Source organism: Acomys minous, assembly GCF_964271855.1.
Source record: "Acomys minous genome assembly, chromosome: 8".
Lineage (NCBI taxonomy): Eukaryota > Metazoa > Chordata > Mammalia > Rodentia > Muridae > Acomys > Acomys minous.
The window spans coordinates 26,860,759-26,879,344 of NC_140489.1; the positions used below are offsets into that span (position 1 = coordinate 26,860,759).

The following is an 18,586-nucleotide window of genomic DNA, read 5'->3' on the forward strand; positions in this document are numbered from 1 at the left end:
ATATGAATAATACACACGAATAACAACAGCCAAAGTAAACTCACTCCTACCCACCACACTCAGTAGGGGCACAAAAACACATCCCAAGAACAACTCCAGGGTTTTGGAGAAACTGAGGTCACAAGTCTATTCCTATTTTCTTGGAGTTTTATACAAGCACTCAGAATTCCCCTCACATGACTTGATTCTTGGACCTATTTGTTTATGTGTATGAATTTGTTACATACCCCTTAAAGGTGCTCACATTTTGTCATTCATACTTACTGATTGTATTTGGGTAATAATTATCTTAAAGATATGTACTGTCATATTGTGACTGATAGAATATAGGGTTTGGGTTTGTTTTTGTTTTTTTTAACATACGGCTTATTTTTAAAGAGTCAGTTTATATCATTTCACATAGGAGAGACATTTCGATGTTAATAAATTAAGAACATGTACCTTAGAGCTAAGTTCAACAAAGGTCTATTTCACACATTTGTGAGTCTGTTTGGACAAAGCCATCGTGTTCTTGCTGCATTTAATGTGGCACCTCCAGCCTGTCACCTGCAAAGTCATGAGACTTGTGCACATATAAGGAACTTTATGCACTCAATCGAGGCATGTAGTACACTGCTTGGGAATTCACTAGAACTTTATCTAGAACCTTTGCTTCCCCAGTTTCAATTTCCTATGACTCCGAGGTCCTCCGAGGCAGCTCCTCATGGCCTCTTCTTTTCCTTTCAGACAATTCCTCCTCCCTCCAGGAAGATGAGGAAGTAGAGATGGAGGCTGTCAGTTGGCGGGCCGGCAGTTCAGCCATGAATGGGCACCCTGCCGGTCCACCAGTGACCACAGCTCGGTTCCCCAGCTGGGTTACTTTTGACGACAATGAAGTTGGCTGCCCTCTGCCACCGGTCACCTCTCCAGTGAAGCCAGCCACTCCGTCTGTTACAACTGCCAACCCAGATGTGCCACACAACTCAACTGGGTCGTTTAAGAGGGACCGTCCCAAGAGTACATTGATGAACTTCTCCAAAGTTCAGAAGCTGGACATTTCCTCCTTAAACCGTCCGCCTTCTGTAATCGAGGCCCCACCCTGGAGGGCTACCAATCCTTTCCTGAATGAGACGCTACAGGATGTACAACCCTCCCCTATCAACCCGTTCAGTGCTTTTTTTGAAGAGCAGGAACGACGCTCCCAAAACAGTTCTATTTCCAGTACCGTGGGCAAAAGCCAAAGAGATTCTCTCATCGTCGTCTACCAGGATGCCATCAGTTTTGATGACTCAGGCAACAGCCAGTCTCACCCTGATGCTATTGAAAAGCTCAAACAACTCCAAATCGACGATCCTGATCACGTTGGCAGTGCGGCCCTGCCTGATGATGACCCGACATCTTGGGTTGAACTAGGTGCTCACTCACCTGCCTCAGCTCTGTCTCGGCCCAGGGATGGATGGCCAATGATGCTGAGAATCCCCGAGAAGAAAAACATCATGTCCTCTAGGCACTGGGGACCAATCTACATCAAGCTCACGGAGGCTGGTTACCTGCAGCTGTATTATGAGCAAGGCCTAGAAAAACCATTCCGTGAATTCAAGCTGGAGATCTGCCACGAGGTTTCCGAGCCCCGGCTCCAGAACTATGACGAGAATGGCAGGATCCACAGCTTGAGAATAGACCGTGTCACTTACAAGGAGAAGAAGAAATACCAGCCCAAACCCGCTGTGGCCCACACAGCAGAGAGGGAGCAGGTGATTAAGCTGGGCACCACCAACTACGATGACTTCCTGAGTTTCATCCATGCGGTTCAGGACCGTCTCATGGATTTACCGGTGCTGTCAATGGACCTGAGCACAGTTGGCTTAAACTACCTCGAAGAGGAGATTACTGTGGACGTCAGAGATGAGTTCTCGGGCACGGTGAGCAAAGGAGACAACCAGGTCCTACAGCACCGTGTCTTGACACGGATCCACATTCTGACTTTCCTCTCTGGGCTCGCCGAGTGCCGCCTGGGCCTCAACGATATCCTTATCAAAGGGAACGAAATTGTGTCGCGGCAGGACATCATGCCCACCACCACCACGAAGTGGATTAAGCTCCACGAGTGCCGTTTCCACGGCTGTGTGGATGAGGAAGTGTTTAACAGCTCCCGGGTTATTCTGTTCAACCCACTGGACGCCTGCCGCTTCGAGCTGATGAGGTTTAGGACCGTGTTTGCCGAGAAGACTTTGCCCTTCACACTTAGGACGGCAGCGAGCATCAATGGGGCAGAAGTGGAGGTGCAGAGCTGGCTGAGGATGTCTCCGGGCTTCTCTTCGAACCGTGACCCTCTCACTCAGGTTCCCTGTGAGAACATAATGGTCCGCTACCCAGTGCCCAGTGAGTGGGTGAAAAACTTCCGCAGGGAAAGTGTTCTGGGGGAAAAGTCTCTGAAAGCCAAAGTGAACCGGGGGGCAAGTTTTGGCTCTGCTGGAGTCTCTGGCTCTGAGCCTGTCATGCGAGTAACTCTGGGAACTGCCAAGTACGAGCATGCCTTCAACGCCATAGTGTGGAGGATAACCCGGCTGCCAGACAAGAACTCCGGTAGGTACGGAGGTGACCAGGGGGACTGCGTAAGAGCTGGGGTCAACCTATGCCTGTGTACAACAGCATTCAGTTGTGTTGTATAGTGGGAATGGTGGTAACAGGGAGGGGAAAATAGGAAACTAGAAAAATCTGCATAGATTAATACCCATGATGACCTATGTCATCTGTTCCCCCACCTTACCTTCCTCCATCACTCTTAAAATGTACTATGCTATTCAGTTGAGCAGCTAAACAACTTTCCAGGGCAGCCTCTGAATAGCTTGCAAGTGTGTGCAAATGCACATTGTGTGTACACATGTGTGTAGAGGCCAGAGAATATCAACAGATGTCATTCCAGGGGTGCTAGCTGTTCTGTGTGTGAGAAAGGATCTCTCCCCCACCTGGAGCTCAATGTGCCAGTTCAGCTAGGGTGGCGCAAGTGACCTGCCTATCTGTGTTTCCCCAATTGCGGTTTGCTTGTTTTGCTGTTCTTGTTTTAATTATTTACTATTTTATGTATGGGCGTTTGGGCTGTATGAATGTCTGTGCATCATGTGCACAAATTGCCTGCTGAGGCCAGAAGAGGGTTTCAGATCCATGGTAGTGGGATTACAGAGGGCTGTGATTCACCATACCCCTGGTAGGAATAGAACCCAGGTTCTCTGCAAGAGCAGCCTTGGAGCCATCTCTCCAGCCCATCTCCAGCTCTGGGATTATATACCTGGATCTCCCCTCCCCCAAGTTTTGTTGAAGTTTTGTTCCTGGAACTCCTGGCAGTTTAGCTGCAGTGCTAAAAGCAGCTCATTCCCAGATCCTGGAAGCCGTGTGGGTTATGAAGAGGGATCTTCCTGCGCCCCTTACTGAAGGTGAAGGAGCCAGTTCCATCCTAAACAGCGTATATGTGAGAACTGAGCCTTCTGCAACCAGCCGCTGTGGGCCTAATAATCTCCGACCCAGAGTTTCGCTTTGGGACTCATGGTGGGAAAATATCCAGAATATCAAGGTCCAGAGGGGTGAAGTCTGGCCAGAAAGTAAGGAAAGGAGTGTTTGATGTAAACAAACAAACTTCCCAGATTAGCCGTTCTACTCACAGCCAGAGGCTGTGCTGCTGTGCCTGAGGGAGCCCAGAAGGCAGTTATGAGTGATAAAACAAGGCAGCAATAACCAACTTTAATAGCTTTATTTTTGGAATATATCTGAGTGACCTTGGTGGCCTGCAAAAAGCCTGTTATTCTACAAGCCTTTAAACCACTTCTCTTCTTGTCTGCAATAAACTGTGCCCATCTGTTAAGGAAAGTGGATTAGCTAGTCGGGCCAAAAAAAAAAAAGGAAGAAAGAAAGAAAGAAAGAAAATACTGGATTGAAACCATTCATGCTTTCTTGCATTACCACTGTTAAATTCTGACCGTGTATTCAGGGGGATTTGCTACAAGTGTGGAATGGCTGCATTATCATATCTTAAATGGAATTTGATGAGATATCGAGAGACCATGTAGTCTAATCAACTCCAGAGGCTGCCCAGGGAGTAGGCAAACACCGGGCATTCTGTGTCAGACACTGGGTGTCGCCAGGTAAGCTGAAGAGCCAATCAAATCAACGTGCTGGAGGCTGTGGCAGCCACCCCTGCTTCTCCACTCACAAGATCCTCAAAGCAGAATTTTCCTCTTTGTGCTGGTTTACTCATCCCCCCAGTGCTCAGCACTGTGCTCACCTGGTGCTCATGTGCTTGCTGCCTCACACACCCGGGCCCCTCTCACTTCACAGTGGAAAGAAGAAGCCGTGAATTCTCCTTTGGGCACAGAAACCCTAGGGAAGAGAGAGCTGTGAAAGTACTGGGCATTCAAGATGCGACCTTAGCTGAGAGACTAGGATCTGAGAGATGGCATTACTCACGTGAAGTCACAAAAACACATACAAGGGTCTTTTCTCAATACCACAGGTCTTCTTTTAGATGAAGCCAAATAGATAAATACCTCAAATAAATTGCACCATGGAAACAAAGGTTTGTAGTTTCATAGCATGTACAAATAACCTCAAAGTGACTTAAAATACTTAAAAGTGCCATGTGAAGGATCTTAGTTATATGTAACAAGGCCTGACCTCAAATGGGGAGTGGAGGGAGGGGGGTCTTCAGTATGAGTAGGTGTGTTCAGCATCCAGTGGGGAGAGGGGGCAGCAGCCCTGGGTTCCACGTCCTGTGGGTAGTCCAGGTTCTACTTGCTTCTGGACAAGAATGGACAGACCTTGGGACAGATGAAAGGTCCCAAGGTCCCAAGGTCCCATTTCTCACTAAGGGGTGACTAGAGCACTTTAGGGTGAGGCCCGTCGCCTAGGCACTAAGCCAGGTTCTCAGTCTCTCCAGGGGAGATGGAAAGCGAGTTTTCCACGGAGTGTTACAGTTTTTCCTCTTTTAAAATGAGACTACAGGTCTCAGATGGCAGTGGAGACTCGGGAGCTCCACAAGCCCAGCATGAGACCACAAGTGTTAGAGCTCCTTGTTTGAGCTGTTGTGCGGAGCACAGCAGAGGAAACAGGAGGATGCTCAAAACCCGCTGGCAGGCAGGTCCGCTGAGATGCAGGTCCGGCTGTGCTTCACTGGAGGTCAGCACCCAGCCAGTGGTGGAGATGGAGCAGGCCCCAGCGGCTGCAAAGGCAGTTTCACCGTTGCTGCCGGACCACTGGGGTCCAGCAGCGCTTTGTTTACCTCACCCCAACCCCTGGAATAAATGGAGTCTCAGGTGGCCATGGTGGAGGAATGGTGAGCAAGAGAGGCCCCCTAGCATGCCAGCCAACCTTTATTTATAATTCTTGGGCAGTGGGGAGCGGTTTTGAGGGGTGAACGTGTCTGATTCACTAGGGCAAAGGGTGCCAGGATACTTAATCTACATACAGTGGTACAGTGCCTCATTTGCATGCAGTAACACAGGATCCTTTCACAAGAAGGAGAAAACTGTACTTAATTATCCTATGAGTGAGGAGATCACTTCTAGGTAGGATTAGAGGTCATTTGCTGGGGGCCAGGATCTCCTCAGCATAAGGTGGGGTACTTCCAGGAATTCCCTGTGTTTGCACAAGTTCCTTATCAAGAAAGGGCCCAGCCTGTAATCGTCCTTTAGGGCTTTGTGACACTCCTTACAATATCTGAGGTTACTAGATCAGGTAGAGTAAGAATCCTTCTGAGAAAAGGGAGTCCACTTACACAGACCAAGTGCAAAATGGCTATCTGCAGAAGCCAGACTTCAGCTTTATTGAACATAGTCCCACAAGCAGGAAAGGTTAAACAACAGACGTCAGCGAAGTCAGCTCCAGAGCAGAGCTAGTCACAGAAACCAATGGTTGTCTTCTTGGTACAGCCATGGAGACAAATTGTTGTCATCATTTTTAGTCCTGGGGCCACTGGGCTCAAGTTGACAAGTGACCAGCACAATCAGGATGGCGTATAGTGCCAGAGAGGATTGTTGCCTTAAGGGGGGGGGAAGGAAGAAAACAGATTGCTAGCAGAAGAAAGGGACAGTGGACTGAGAGCAGCAAGACAGCAAATAGATGGACAGCAAATGTTTTCTTTAATGTTTCTCAGCAGAGAATGCTCAGGGGACTGAGGCCAAGTGACAGGCTACTTTTTATATACAGGGTTTCTCTATGTAGCTCTGGCTGTCCTAGAACTCTCTCCATAGACCAGGCTGGCTTTAAACTCAGAGATCCCCCTGCCTCTGCCTCCTGAGTGCTGGGATTAAAGGTGTGCACCACCACCACCTAACAAAGTCAATCTGAATTTTTAATGCTAAGTTTCATCAAAAAAGACAAGTTAACATATAGATGTACTTATTCTTGTAACCATGAATTAAACTATATGAGCTTTCAAATTGCCCCAACTGTCCACCATGCTTACACATTCAATAACTGAGACTAGGAATCCAGGAGAAGATTTGGCTTTCCGAGTTTCCTATGAACATGCTTTGGAACAATCAGAGGAGGGAGTCACCTTTTAGAAAGAGAAAGAATTTCTCAATAGTCCACCAATGTCCAAGAAATCTGATTAGATAAAAACAATTGTTCAAGTCCCTATTTGAGTTAAGAGGCCTTCTACACTGTATCAAGCAGATTCCATACCAGTGTACCAAGTACGTAGGACCCAGTTTGGAGCCAGCAAGATCTGAATTTTATTCTCAGATCTACTGCTTAATGATGGTGTGACCTCATGCAATTTACTTAACCCTCTCAGAGAAATCTAATTTTTCTCAGCCGTGAGATACGGTTATTAGTATCAGAATGAAATTGGGTAATGCTTTTAAGCGTGGAGCACAGTACCAGAGATGATGACAAATGATGGCTCCGTAATTAGTCTGTGGCACACAAAAATGCTAGACTGAACAGATTCATCTTCAGATACCATCGGGTTTTTATTACTATTACACATATATATCTTACGTCAGTTCCTTTCCTAACCAGTGCACATTTTTTCAGTTAAACTACCTAACCTTACTCTTTAGAAATAACCATTAAATTATGTTACATTTGTGAACCCGAGAAAAACAAATACCTCATTCTGAAGTGTTTTCCTTGGAGAGAGGGCGTGTATCTCCTTATTCTCCGAGATCGAAAAATCCTGCCCAGAGCAATAAAGGAAATTGGAATTGTTTACTTGGAGAGGCAGGGAAGAGCTCTACCCTTCAGTCAAAGCCGTGCCACGATGTTTATCTCTAGTTATTCGCTGCTCTCCATCTCCACGCTGTTGCCCTGCGACCTGGCCCCCATGTTTGGGGACCGTGAAATTATGACTCAGGCTATGACCCTCATGTTGAAATAACCCCCACCATAAAATTATTTTCTTTGCTACTTCATAACCATAATTTTGCTACTGCAATGAATCATAATGTAAATATCTGATGTGCAGGAGATCTGATGCAACCCATGTCAAAAGGCCATTCGACCTCAAAAGGGGTTGAAGACCCCACCACTTTATGGGTTTGTGATGAGATTCAGCAAGAGAGTGTGTGTGGAGCATCCACCCTCATACCAGGCACAGGGCACCCACAGTCCTTTCCCGCGGTCTGATGAAGGGCAGTGATGCTTGAACACCACAGTTGCAGAACCAGACTCTTCCCCTTCGAACCTCGTACTTCTCAAGTGCAAAGCCAATCCCTAAACCTGCATGTACAGCTGACCCGTAGATACAGACTCACCCTCCGCAGCACCCACTGCTCTTAGATTCTGCATTTATTGTACAGCCCACCTTCTCATACCCCTCCTAACCATCCCACTTTCTGGATGAGGAATTGAGGTCAGAAGAGAACAAAGAACTTTCCCGTTGGCAAATTGACCAAGGCGTCCTCGAGACAGATCAGATCACGCGTGCAGTGCACTATATTCCCCGATCTCAGGTGTGCTGTCTATAAATCCATCACTTTCATAGATCACCCACCCACAGAAGCATGCCTGAGGCATCTCTGGGAATATAAAATGCTATTAAGAAAAATTGTCTTATAAAGGAAAACGGTTTGCTCCAGGTGGCTGTCACTGGTATTTTATTAGGTGCCAAGTGCTAATCCCATCTGCTCACTCTTCCACTCTTAAGCCTCTTTCTTGGCATCTGTGCTGTGTCCACATATCTGTGGACTATGTATCTCAGATTATGTGGGGTTTTTATTTTTCTGTTTGCTTTTTGTTTGTTTTTGTTTTTGCAAATGATGGTTAATCACTTTGACATTCCTACTTATTTGTCTTTCATTTATTTATCTTTTTGTATGCATTGGTGTTTTGCCTGCGTGTATTTCTGTGTGAGGGTGTTGGCTCCCCTGGAACTGGAGTCACAGACAGTTGTGAACTGCTATGTGGTGAGAATTGAAACCAGGTCCCCTGGAAAAACAGCCATTGCTCTTAACCACTGAGCCATCTCTCCAGCCAGCCCCCACAGACTGTGTGTGGGCTTTATGGTAGTATTCCAGGCCGTAGTAATGGAGAGGCATTGCATGAAAGGGTCTGAGCACCAGAGCCAGATGTCGGCCTAGGGGCCTAGGGAAGCCCTCTTGTTCATATTTCAACCCTCTGATAGTGCCGGGTGATACTGCCTGCAGACCTCTATTTTTATGCAAGCCACTCTTCATCCTCGGGGAATTTAACCTCTGGATTCTTTCTTTCTGTCCTAGCTTCTGGTCACCCACACTGTTTCTTTTGCCACCTCGAACTTGGCTCTGACCGGGAAGTGCCTTCCAGATTTGCCAATTATGTAAATGTGGAGTTCAGCATGCCCACGACTTCTGCCTCCAAAGCAGCTGTGAGATCCATCTCTGTGGAAGACAAGCCTGACGTCAGGAAGTGGGTCAATTACTCTGCGCACTACAGCTACAAGGTAGCCTGGGGGAAGTGGGGGGCGGGGGAAGGGGGCTTTGAGCTGATGTTTCCAAGTCCATTTGTTCACACCACCCCTCCCCCTTACCCCTTTCAGCAAATGCTTCTCATATCTAGGAACTTTACATTTATAGCTGTGGATAAATCTGCTCTGACTTTAATGAAATAATAATCTCTTGTGGGTAACAGAAAAGCTTGAGGGGGTGGAATTAAGTAGCTGATGAGAAGAATATAATATCTGACATTATAAATAATAACAAAAAGAACAGTAAGACCAAGCAGTAATTGTTACTCATCTGTGACATAATTCCTGTTCTGGAGTGAACTTGGAAATGGAGGGGAGTGTTGGGAACATGACAAGATGAAGCGAGTATTTAATGCACATGATGTGTATATCAGAACACAACAGAGGCAAGGGGGCAGCATGAGTGCCAACGTAAGAGCCCCACCCTTTTACGGTGATAATAGGATTGAGACTATGGGAGGTGTCTGCAATCAAAGCTGGGTGTTTTTCAGGCCATGGGGACACAGGGCGTTTGAAAACAGACACTCCCCCTGTAGCTCAGGGTAGCTTCGACTTCTGTTTTCCTGCCTCTGGGTGCTCAGATTATAGGCAGGTCACCACAGAACAAAGGTTTATAACACATCGAAAGGATGATGCCCCTGTGGGGCAGACCTTTGGTAGAAGATCAAGTTCCCAAGAAGGAAGAGAAAGGCATTAACAAAAGATTTTGGAAACTTGTTCGATACTTCTTTATTATTCCTTTAAATATTTTCTTAGTTGTGTCATCTAAAACCTTTTAACTACCAAGAAGAACAAATGCCCCATCTTGTGGCCAGGGGAAAAACTAGCAGTTCCCCGGAGCCATGGACTATATTCTGTCTCCATTTATTGCCTCCAATGGAGAAGCCTAATACTCAGCGCAGTGGTGAGGAGCAGCCGAACGATAGGAGCGCTTGGTTCAAAGCCGTCCCTTTCTGATTCATCAGACGTTAGATATGGCACGTTGCTCTTTTAAAAGATCTTGTTTGTTTGATGTCTGCGGGTGTTTTGTCTGCATCTTTGTCTATATCACATGCATGCAGTGCCTGAGGAGGCCCTGTGGCCGTGAGCCACCATGCGGATGCTAGCAACTGAACCCAAGCCTTCCAGAAAAGCAGTCAGTGCTCTTAACCACTGAACCATCTCTCTAGCCCAAGGCATATTACCTTCAAAGAGCAACTTCTTGACGGTGTTTTGCGGGAGATAGGATAGAAGAATAAATGCTCCAAATACTTACTAGCTAAGAAACTAAGCTTTTAAAAGAAATGCAGCAATTGGAAGGGCTTACGTGGTCAACTACAAAGGGATTTTTGTTGTATATAATCCATTGGCAGTTGCCTTCTGGAATCCTACACCACTGGATGTAATGAGCTAGATCTTGCTCCTGTCCCATGAATCCTATGGAATAGTGGGGGCACGGGCAGTAGAGATAATCAGGAGAAACGCAGTCTCCCTACTGAGTCGGCAGCAAAGGCAATCTTTGAGCATCTCTGCAAGACAAAGAATAAGAACTTCCCTGATGGACATGACTGTGAAGAAGAAGGAATTCCCCACGTCAGAGGGGATCCTGGTATATGCTGGACTAGTGGCTCCATTGTGGCAGCAGCCCAGAACATACACAAAATTCCATGTAGTCCCAAGGAACCTTCCGAGGTCCTGTTGGTTCGTTTGTTTTGCTCTTTTCCTCTCCCTTCCTCTTAATCCTGATATTTTCTCCATCTTTTATGTTGGCAGGTGGAAATTGAACAAAAAAAGAGTTTGAAGCCAGACTTTGAAGGGGAGGACTTGGAAAATCCAAAGGAATGTGGGGTACAGTGACAGGGGCCCACCTGTAAAGAACTGAGGAACGCTGACTCACAAATAACTCAAGGTTCAGTCAACACCTGCTGAGGCTGCTCCATGTTGAGGGCAATCTACTCCACTTTCCTCTGCGTGACAGGAAATCCTGAGGGGGCTGCTTCCAATAGGCTCCTTGACTCTGAGCATGCCTGCAGCACGTGGTGCACACGGCTTTTGGAGTTTATTATGTATTGAGCCTCCTTGTCTCTTTTCTGCTTATATCATGGCACCCAGGATGTGGTTTATAATGACCATTAGAGACCTGAGAAGAACCTCCAACATCAGTGGTAGCACTATTGGCTTCCAATACTCAGAAGTTCCTGGAAAAAGCAGCCTTGAGAATCCATCTCTGACCCAGTCATGGTGGCGCACGCCTTTAATCCCAGAACTTGGGAGGCAGAGGCAGGCGGGTTGCTGTGAGTTCAAGGCCAGCCAGGTCTACAAAGGTCCATGACAGCTAAGGCTACACAGAGAAACTTTGTTTCGGGAGGAAAAAAGAAAAAAAAAAATGAGAATACATCTCTATTGTTCCTACTAAAAGAGTCAATGAAATTTCAAAGCTATTTCCCCTTTGGGTCTACAAGGCCTTTTCTAGGTGGTTCCATTCTTTAAATGTTGGCATTATGCAACAGAGGTTTCCCAGATGTTTCTCCTCTAGTTCTGGATTGCTCAAAATCAAAATACTTTTTTAGCTTCTCCTTTTCCATTTGCTACCCTAAGTCATGGTACACAGTGAGAAAGGCCCTGCCAGATATTTTCAAATTTAGGAATTGGAGCTCAAGTCTACAAATGGACTGGATTAGATTCACAGTCTGTTGGGGAAAAAAGAAAACAAAATACGACTGAACTTATTTTTCTTCACTTGAAGGAAAAGGGCCATTAAGTGTCAGTTTATATGCAGGTTAGAAGACAGCTTCAATCATAAAGAAATGCCAAATTCTCCCTGGTCACTTCTAATTCCTGAAATAGAAGCATGACTGTAATTCCATGTGTGTAAAAGGAAGAGAGACACTTGAGAGCCCTTTCTATACCTCATACGCAACGACTGTTGAACATCCCTTTAACTCAAAATTTAGAAGAATTTAAGCCAAAATGACCATTGTAAGAGTGGAGTTTGAGTGAGCTTTGCCCCAGATTCAGAGGTTGGTAGTCACAGTGTTATGAACGTTCAAAAAGGCAGAGGCTCCCAGGTAGGGCTGGGGAAAGCCAGGTTCCCAGTGTCACGAGCGTGACATCCTGGTTCCAAGAATCACACTCCTTTTCCCTCGCGTGTTCCCTACCCACGCCTGCTTCCCTCACTCCTGCTTATTTGTACCTTGGTGTTTTCTCTCATGAAGAATAAAATGAGTGGACAGAATGCATATTTCATCAGACTTGGGAAACATATGGAAATAAATAGGAAATACCTGCAGTTTGGGACTGAGTGGTTCAAGGTTTTATTATTATTCAGCTCATATTTAATGAGATTGAACTATGTACTGACATTAGGCATTAGAAATCATTGCAATGTTTTGAACTATATTTTTAACTATCTAAGTATTAGGTTGAAATGAAAAGGACAAGCTGCATAGGCATAGAAAAGGAGACCTGTATTTTGGGTTTTTTTAAATGCAACCTTTTCAGTACCAAGGGTGTGTGTGTGTGTGTGTGTGTGTGTGTGTGTGTGTGTGTGTGTGTTGATGAGAATTAGGGAGACTTGGTTTTATAGCAGTTCATATAGGAATACTTTCTTAAGGACTGCAGTTTTGAACCAGGAATACGTGATGGCTATTCACAAACCTAATGCGTTCTATCTGTGGTGGTAGGGGTTTAGCAGCTCTGCATGATGGATGCATTGGCCAGCACATGCCTGAATCAAGGGTTATGTCCAAGTAGAGCTACTGTATTTTAGGGGAGACATTAATAAGTTGACTGGTTCCAAGGACAGGTGACCAAGGTTGTAAAGATCTTGATTATAGAATGAACGGGGTCAGGGACAGGGGTGGGGTGGGTGGGTGGGTGCTCATACAGAACAGAGGGTTTAGCTGGGGAGGGGAGTGCAGAGGACTTGGGAAATGAGGTAGTAGCCAGTATCTGCCTCAAAGTTTCTGCTGAGCTATATAAAGGAAGAGGAGTTAACTTTGTTTTGCATAACTTCAAAGGCACGCACACAAAAAAAGAACAGAAGAGAACTTTTACAAATTGACAGCTGTTTGCTCCATCTAGTAAGAAGTTTGACAAAGAAGAAAGGGTCAAGTAAGATTTCCTGCTGCAGCAATGCCCAAACATTAACATAGCCACCTATCCCGGGTGCTATGGAAGGGCCTGTCATGTTGGATTTGTCAGGGCAACAGCAGGAACGATCTCTTTCCAAATGGTCTTGATCAGGAATGAGGTTGTCTAGCCCGAGATAGCATTCCCTCTGTTTTCCTCCTGTTGGAGGACAGTGGGGTACTCAGAAAGAACTTGATCAGAGAGTCCCATGGCATTTCCACTGTTGGGCTAAAGCTCTGGAGAGTTCTTAGATGTCCGACAGGTTGGAGGGTTGGCAGGTCATCCCTGGCTTAGCACCGTGTCGGGGCCCCGGGCTGCCTGGCTGCTAGCATAGCATGCACATCACCTGTTTTGTCTTGTCCCTCCTACTCCCTTGGTTAATCCTCTTGCCTTGGACTATTTGGGGTTTTGTTGTCCTTTTGCCTTAATCCAGAGATTTAAAAACAAAACAAAAACAAAAACCCTTGTGCTGTGTATAATTAGCAAGCAAATTATCACTAATTTTTTTTTTAAAAATCTACTTTCTTGGTTCCACCAAATTTGGTTTGCCTCTACTGTGCTTAGGGTCAATATGGATAACCTGTAGGGAGCTGAGGAGTATAATGAAAACCAACCTAAAAACCATAGTTGGGCTAACCTTTTCATATGCAGAATGTGTGCTCTCGCACATTGGGCCTCAGTTTTTAATTTTACTTGTGCTTAAAAAAAAAAAAAGTCCAAATCTATGTTATCAATAATGTAAAAATATGAGAACTGGGTTGATTTTTTACCAATAAATTAAAAACATATTAGAGGTCACATGGCATCAAAACCTATTTTTCAGTCTAGGGCTTGTATTTCAACTTTGCAGTAAGACAGAATGAAAAATATAATCATTCTAATATACCAGGCAAGAGGACTGACAGTGTAGCTCAGTGGTAGAGACTTTGCCTAGCATATATAAGGTCCTGGGTTCAACCTCAGGACCACAAAAGCAAACAACAAAAAATAGCATGGGAGGTATTTTGAGAACAGATCACTGAATCCCCTCTTGTAGACACATGCTAGTTTTTCCTTATCAAAAGTTAGCCCTTTGTTCTTACTGTTTCTGGACTGTTTCAGTTGTTTGTTTGTTTGTTTGTTTTTACTTTGTTGTTGTTGTCTTTTTCTTTTATTTGCTTCCTCATCTACTCACTGCCTTCCCACATTTACTGTCCCACAATTACTCATCCTCAAGAGTGTTTCTTAATTTAAATGAAGAGTAATTTCTGTTTTGAAGCATAGTTGGAGTCAGAAGTTTATGTCCCTAGAAGCTGTATTCCTGAAAAATGTGATACATGGTGACAAAAAAACCTATCTTAGTCATTGTGAATCAAATGCTTATAACAAGTGTCAACTACGGTAGGGCTCAGCCACTTTAAATACTTACTTCTAAATCAAATAAATGGAAATTACTGACCCTTTGACTCTGAGGCTACTTATCCTCTGCTTAGAATCCAATGCTCATAGCTAGCAAGCAGCACTTGTTTTCTGGAGGACTTAAATAATTTTGCATTGCTTTTATTCCCTACTCCAGTGTCAACCATGTGTCAGGATGGAAGCACTTAATGTGTTTCTGAAACTGACCTGCAGTGTCCCTTATTCATATTGAGAAACACTTCTGCACTCTGAGGTTCGGGAGCGCAGATGCTGTCCACACTTAGGCTATTGATTTAGTTTTATTGCTGCCAATCAAACAGACCTGTGAGCCCCTGCCTTGCTTGTGAGAGTGACTAGTGGGAGAGGAAGTGTGTTGTCCCAGCTGCAACCACTGACCAATGCTACTGTCCATGTCACATCCTCACGTGAGCTGGGGTCTGGACGGGAAGGCTGGTGCTCACCAGTGAAATCATGATTTCAAAGCTGATTTTCATTTTTATCATCAATTTAGGGGTAGAAAAACAAGAGATTGAGCTGAATTTTTTTTTCTTAAAAGTCTTGGGAATTAATTGTTATGAGTAACAAGCAATGCCATACAACATATTCTTTTTACAAATTCTCCTGGTAAGATATGGTAAATTTATGTCTTCTAAAAATGGTTGGTTTAAATTAATTCTAGCATGTCTGAGTTGAGATTGTGATAAGATTAGAATTTGATAGAGAATTCATACAAAACTAACTAAAAATTAAGTAAAGAATATACCATCTAGTAAATGGATCTTGTGTTAACACTTCATTACCAACCTATGATAGCATTTTATATAAAATTGTCAGTATATTCACACTGTGGTTCTAATGGTCCTTTTCTAAACATGACCAATGTCAATTTACCAATTCCCTACAACTCACACTTTAATTGTGGTCTTTGTAAATGAGACTGGCTTTAGATATTCTCGTTCATAATTTTGGATTAAAGGAATTAAATATAAAGAGATATAGGAGGGCAATCCTTAGCATAGGAACAAATGTATGTATTAGTAATATTGCCATGGACACCTAAACAAGAACATAGAAGTTTTGTACTTTTTCTAGTGTGCCTTAGCCAATATGCTAATGAAAGTCCGGCCCTATATGTTAAGAGTTGCAAAGTGGGTTGGGGATACTTGCAGTTCCAAGCCCATAAAGGTAGAATGTTTCAAGAGGACTAGGTTCTGCCAAATGCAACTAAAAATAAAAATAAAAAATAAAAAATACAGGGGGAAAACTGGGCTTTCTGTGACTGTTTAAAGGACATAAGCACGGAGACAGTCACTATTGTTAAGTGACCTGTTATTTTCCCAATTTGACTTTCCTGAGACAAAAGAGATCTGAACTTTTGTTTCTTTTGTTGCCCCTCCCCCCAACTGTGGTTGCTATGGGTTGTTCACAAAATATCCTGCCACATTTTTTTTTCATATTCCGTGTCATTTTTCTTCTTTATATACGCCTAAGAACCAAGCGGTTTAAAATATGAAAGTTGGGAAGAACAGTTCTTTTTCCTGCTCAGCCTCCTCCCCTTCCCCATCACTCAGATATCAGACATGCAGGAAAAGCCCCCAATCCTCTGTTCTGCAGTTCACAAAACCAGTTAAATATGAAGGTCAAAAAAGGTGGTCTCCCAAATGGACATCGGAGAGTGAATACTGCGTAAAACATACGCAGGTCCCACCCTCAAAGCTACTGAAGATGTTAGGGTGTAGGGCATTGCAATGATCTGTGGTTTATAAACACAGTCTTTCCTGTGAAATGACTGTCATATATACGGTCAAATGAATGACTGTAATTATAACAAAACCAAAAGAGAGAAAAGGACAGTCACCACACATAAAATGTACTTAATTTTTTTTTCTTTAACGTGGACAGTTATACATGGTTTCTCTGTGTGGTGTGTGAGTGTGGCTTTAGTTTCCTTTCTGGTTCTATTTACTCAGATGTAATGGGTGAGTTCTCCGTGGTCAGATGGAGTGCTAGCACTGTCTCCTTGTGCACTGCCCATGTTCTGCCTCATGAAACCCCAGTTCTCACTGTGGCCGAAGCCTTAGGAGCCACCATTGCTCACCTCCATGTGCTTTATAGGACAGGTCAGCTCAGTAAGACTCTCCAGCAGCACTTCTGTAGACACAGATACACTCAGCCTGTTGGAGTCAAGTGTTTTCAAGGACGGTGTATGAAAAGAGTGGCGTGAATCCCCTTCCCCTTCAGCCAGCATTCACTTATCTTTTATGTTCACTCTCCAACAGAACCAGGACAACCCTTTGCCATAACCGGAGGTGAATCAGGATCAGTGTTTGAGACAAGGAATGACAGGAGCATCCTTTCTTGCCCTCCATTTTTGTAATCTCTGTAGGAATTTCAATGTGTCAGGGTGGTTGAGCCCATGATCCAGTGAATGACTTGACTGATCTAAAGCTTGTATTTCCCTTCATGTGTCTGTCATTCATCCTCACTCAGTGCAACTCCTTGCACTGTTGTGGCTCCTCTTACGTAAAACCAGTTAACTTTTAAAAGAATGTGCCTATGTAATAAAGTCTACACACTGGCTATTTCCGTAAAGGTGATGTTTTAGATGTTTTGCTGAATAATCTGTAATATCTTTTTTGAGCTATGAAAAGGAAGTATTAATAAAAAAAATTTAAGTACAGTGTCATTGCATTGTTTAATGAACATAGGTATGATAAAGACTACATGTTTGTCTGGCATGGTTGTACATGTCTTCAGTTTAAAAAAAAAAGAGTACATGTTTACTAATGAAGTCCATTACCCAGCCAATATGATTTTTGTCATAATCCGACAAGTAATTTGTTTAAATTATTCTAGATGAATTGATCATTCATACAGTTTAGTAGGTCAGTTCTAAATACATTAATTGTATTCCATTTTTGTGCCAAATGCTACAAGAAAACAAATAGAGCATTAGAGTCCCCAAGGTTTTCTTAATGGTAAGTATATAGAGGAGCCCATAAGCAATGAGTTTGTACACAATTCCTGTTCTATTGCCAGTGCTCAGCCAGTAATTAATTGATGAATATTAATTGCTAATGTCAGAAACCCATTGGGGGGGGGGAGAATCAGTGTGGACTAGAATACTTAGGAAGTTTTCAAAAGAAAGGTACCTTGTAGGGAAAGCCTGCTGCTTGTAAAACCAGGCAAGAGTGGGAAGAGACCAGGGCAGAAATAGGAATTCAGCCTGAGCTGGGTAAAGGCTTCACACATGCGGGAAAGTAAGGTTGCTAGCTAAGCTGAGCTGTAGTGTAGATTTAGCCTGCCTGTAAAATACAACTCTAAGAAGCATAACCTATCAACACATTGAGTATTTTAAACTATGGGAAAGATCAAAAGCAGCTAAGATGCTGGCAGGGATTGGTTTGGGTTGTTTTGTTCGACTTCGTGTTTGTTTGGGTAAACAAAGCATAAATAGACCACATTGTGTTTTGTTTGGTTCACATTGACCAAGGAAGGACGTTTTATTACAAAACTCAAGCATGTGCTGTGGGAGAGCTCAGCTAGTTCAGTGGCTCCTGCTGTTGAGAGATGCCTATCCTGAACAGAACAGAGAATCCCGTAGTCTGTTAAGTACAAAGTTGGGGCTAGGAACCAGTGTCAAAAGAGCTCATCACTAAGTAGGAACATAGAATGCCCTTAAGTTGAGGATTCTGGGAAATGTTCTCCTTTCCATTGTTCTCTTGCTCCTTTAATAAATTTGGAGATAGAACTGTAGGTTGCACATTGTCACAGACTTAGCCTTCTAGGTCCTCTTTCTAACTACCCAGCATAAATGTAGCTGAAGTCAGCACTCTTGCCATTGTTCTGCAGAATTTGGGTAGAAGACTGAGGATAAGAAAAAGCAGTGAAGGTTAAAATGTCTTCAACGCCATTTGTCATTTCTTCTAGACTCCCCTTAAGCACTTGGTCACCTCCAACTATCATCTATTCCTCAATGCTGGGGCAGCTTGCTTCTCCAAGATGACTCAACTGTTGAGAGATGACTCAACAGTTAGTACTTGCTTTTCCAGAGGAACTGAGTTCAGTTCACAGGCACATGTCAAAAACATCCTGTGACTCGAGCTCCAGGGCGACCAATATTCTTTGGCCTCTGTGGGTACTTGCATTCACACTCAC

At 44.1% G+C, this 18,586-nt stretch overlaps 1 protein-coding gene across 3 annotated transcripts in view; it reads left to right on the plus strand.

Annotated features, from left to right (window-relative positions):
- STON2 (stonin 2) overlaps positions 1-17,114 on the plus strand; it is a 150,372-nt gene extending 133,258 nt beyond the window's left edge. For all 3 annotated transcript variants that reach the window (XM_084791579.1, XM_084791580.1, XM_084791581.1), the window contains 3 exons: positions 727-2,565; positions 8,694-8,896; positions 10,673-17,114. In XM_084791579.1, the coding sequence (XP_084647705.1) occupies positions 727-2,565; positions 8,694-8,896; positions 10,673-10,756 (2,126 nt within the window). In that variant the 3' untranslated portion in view covers positions 10,757-17,114. The remainder of the gene's footprint in view (positions 1-726; positions 2,566-8,693; positions 8,897-10,672) is intronic.
- Positions 17,115-18,586: the final 1,472 nt, after the last annotated feature.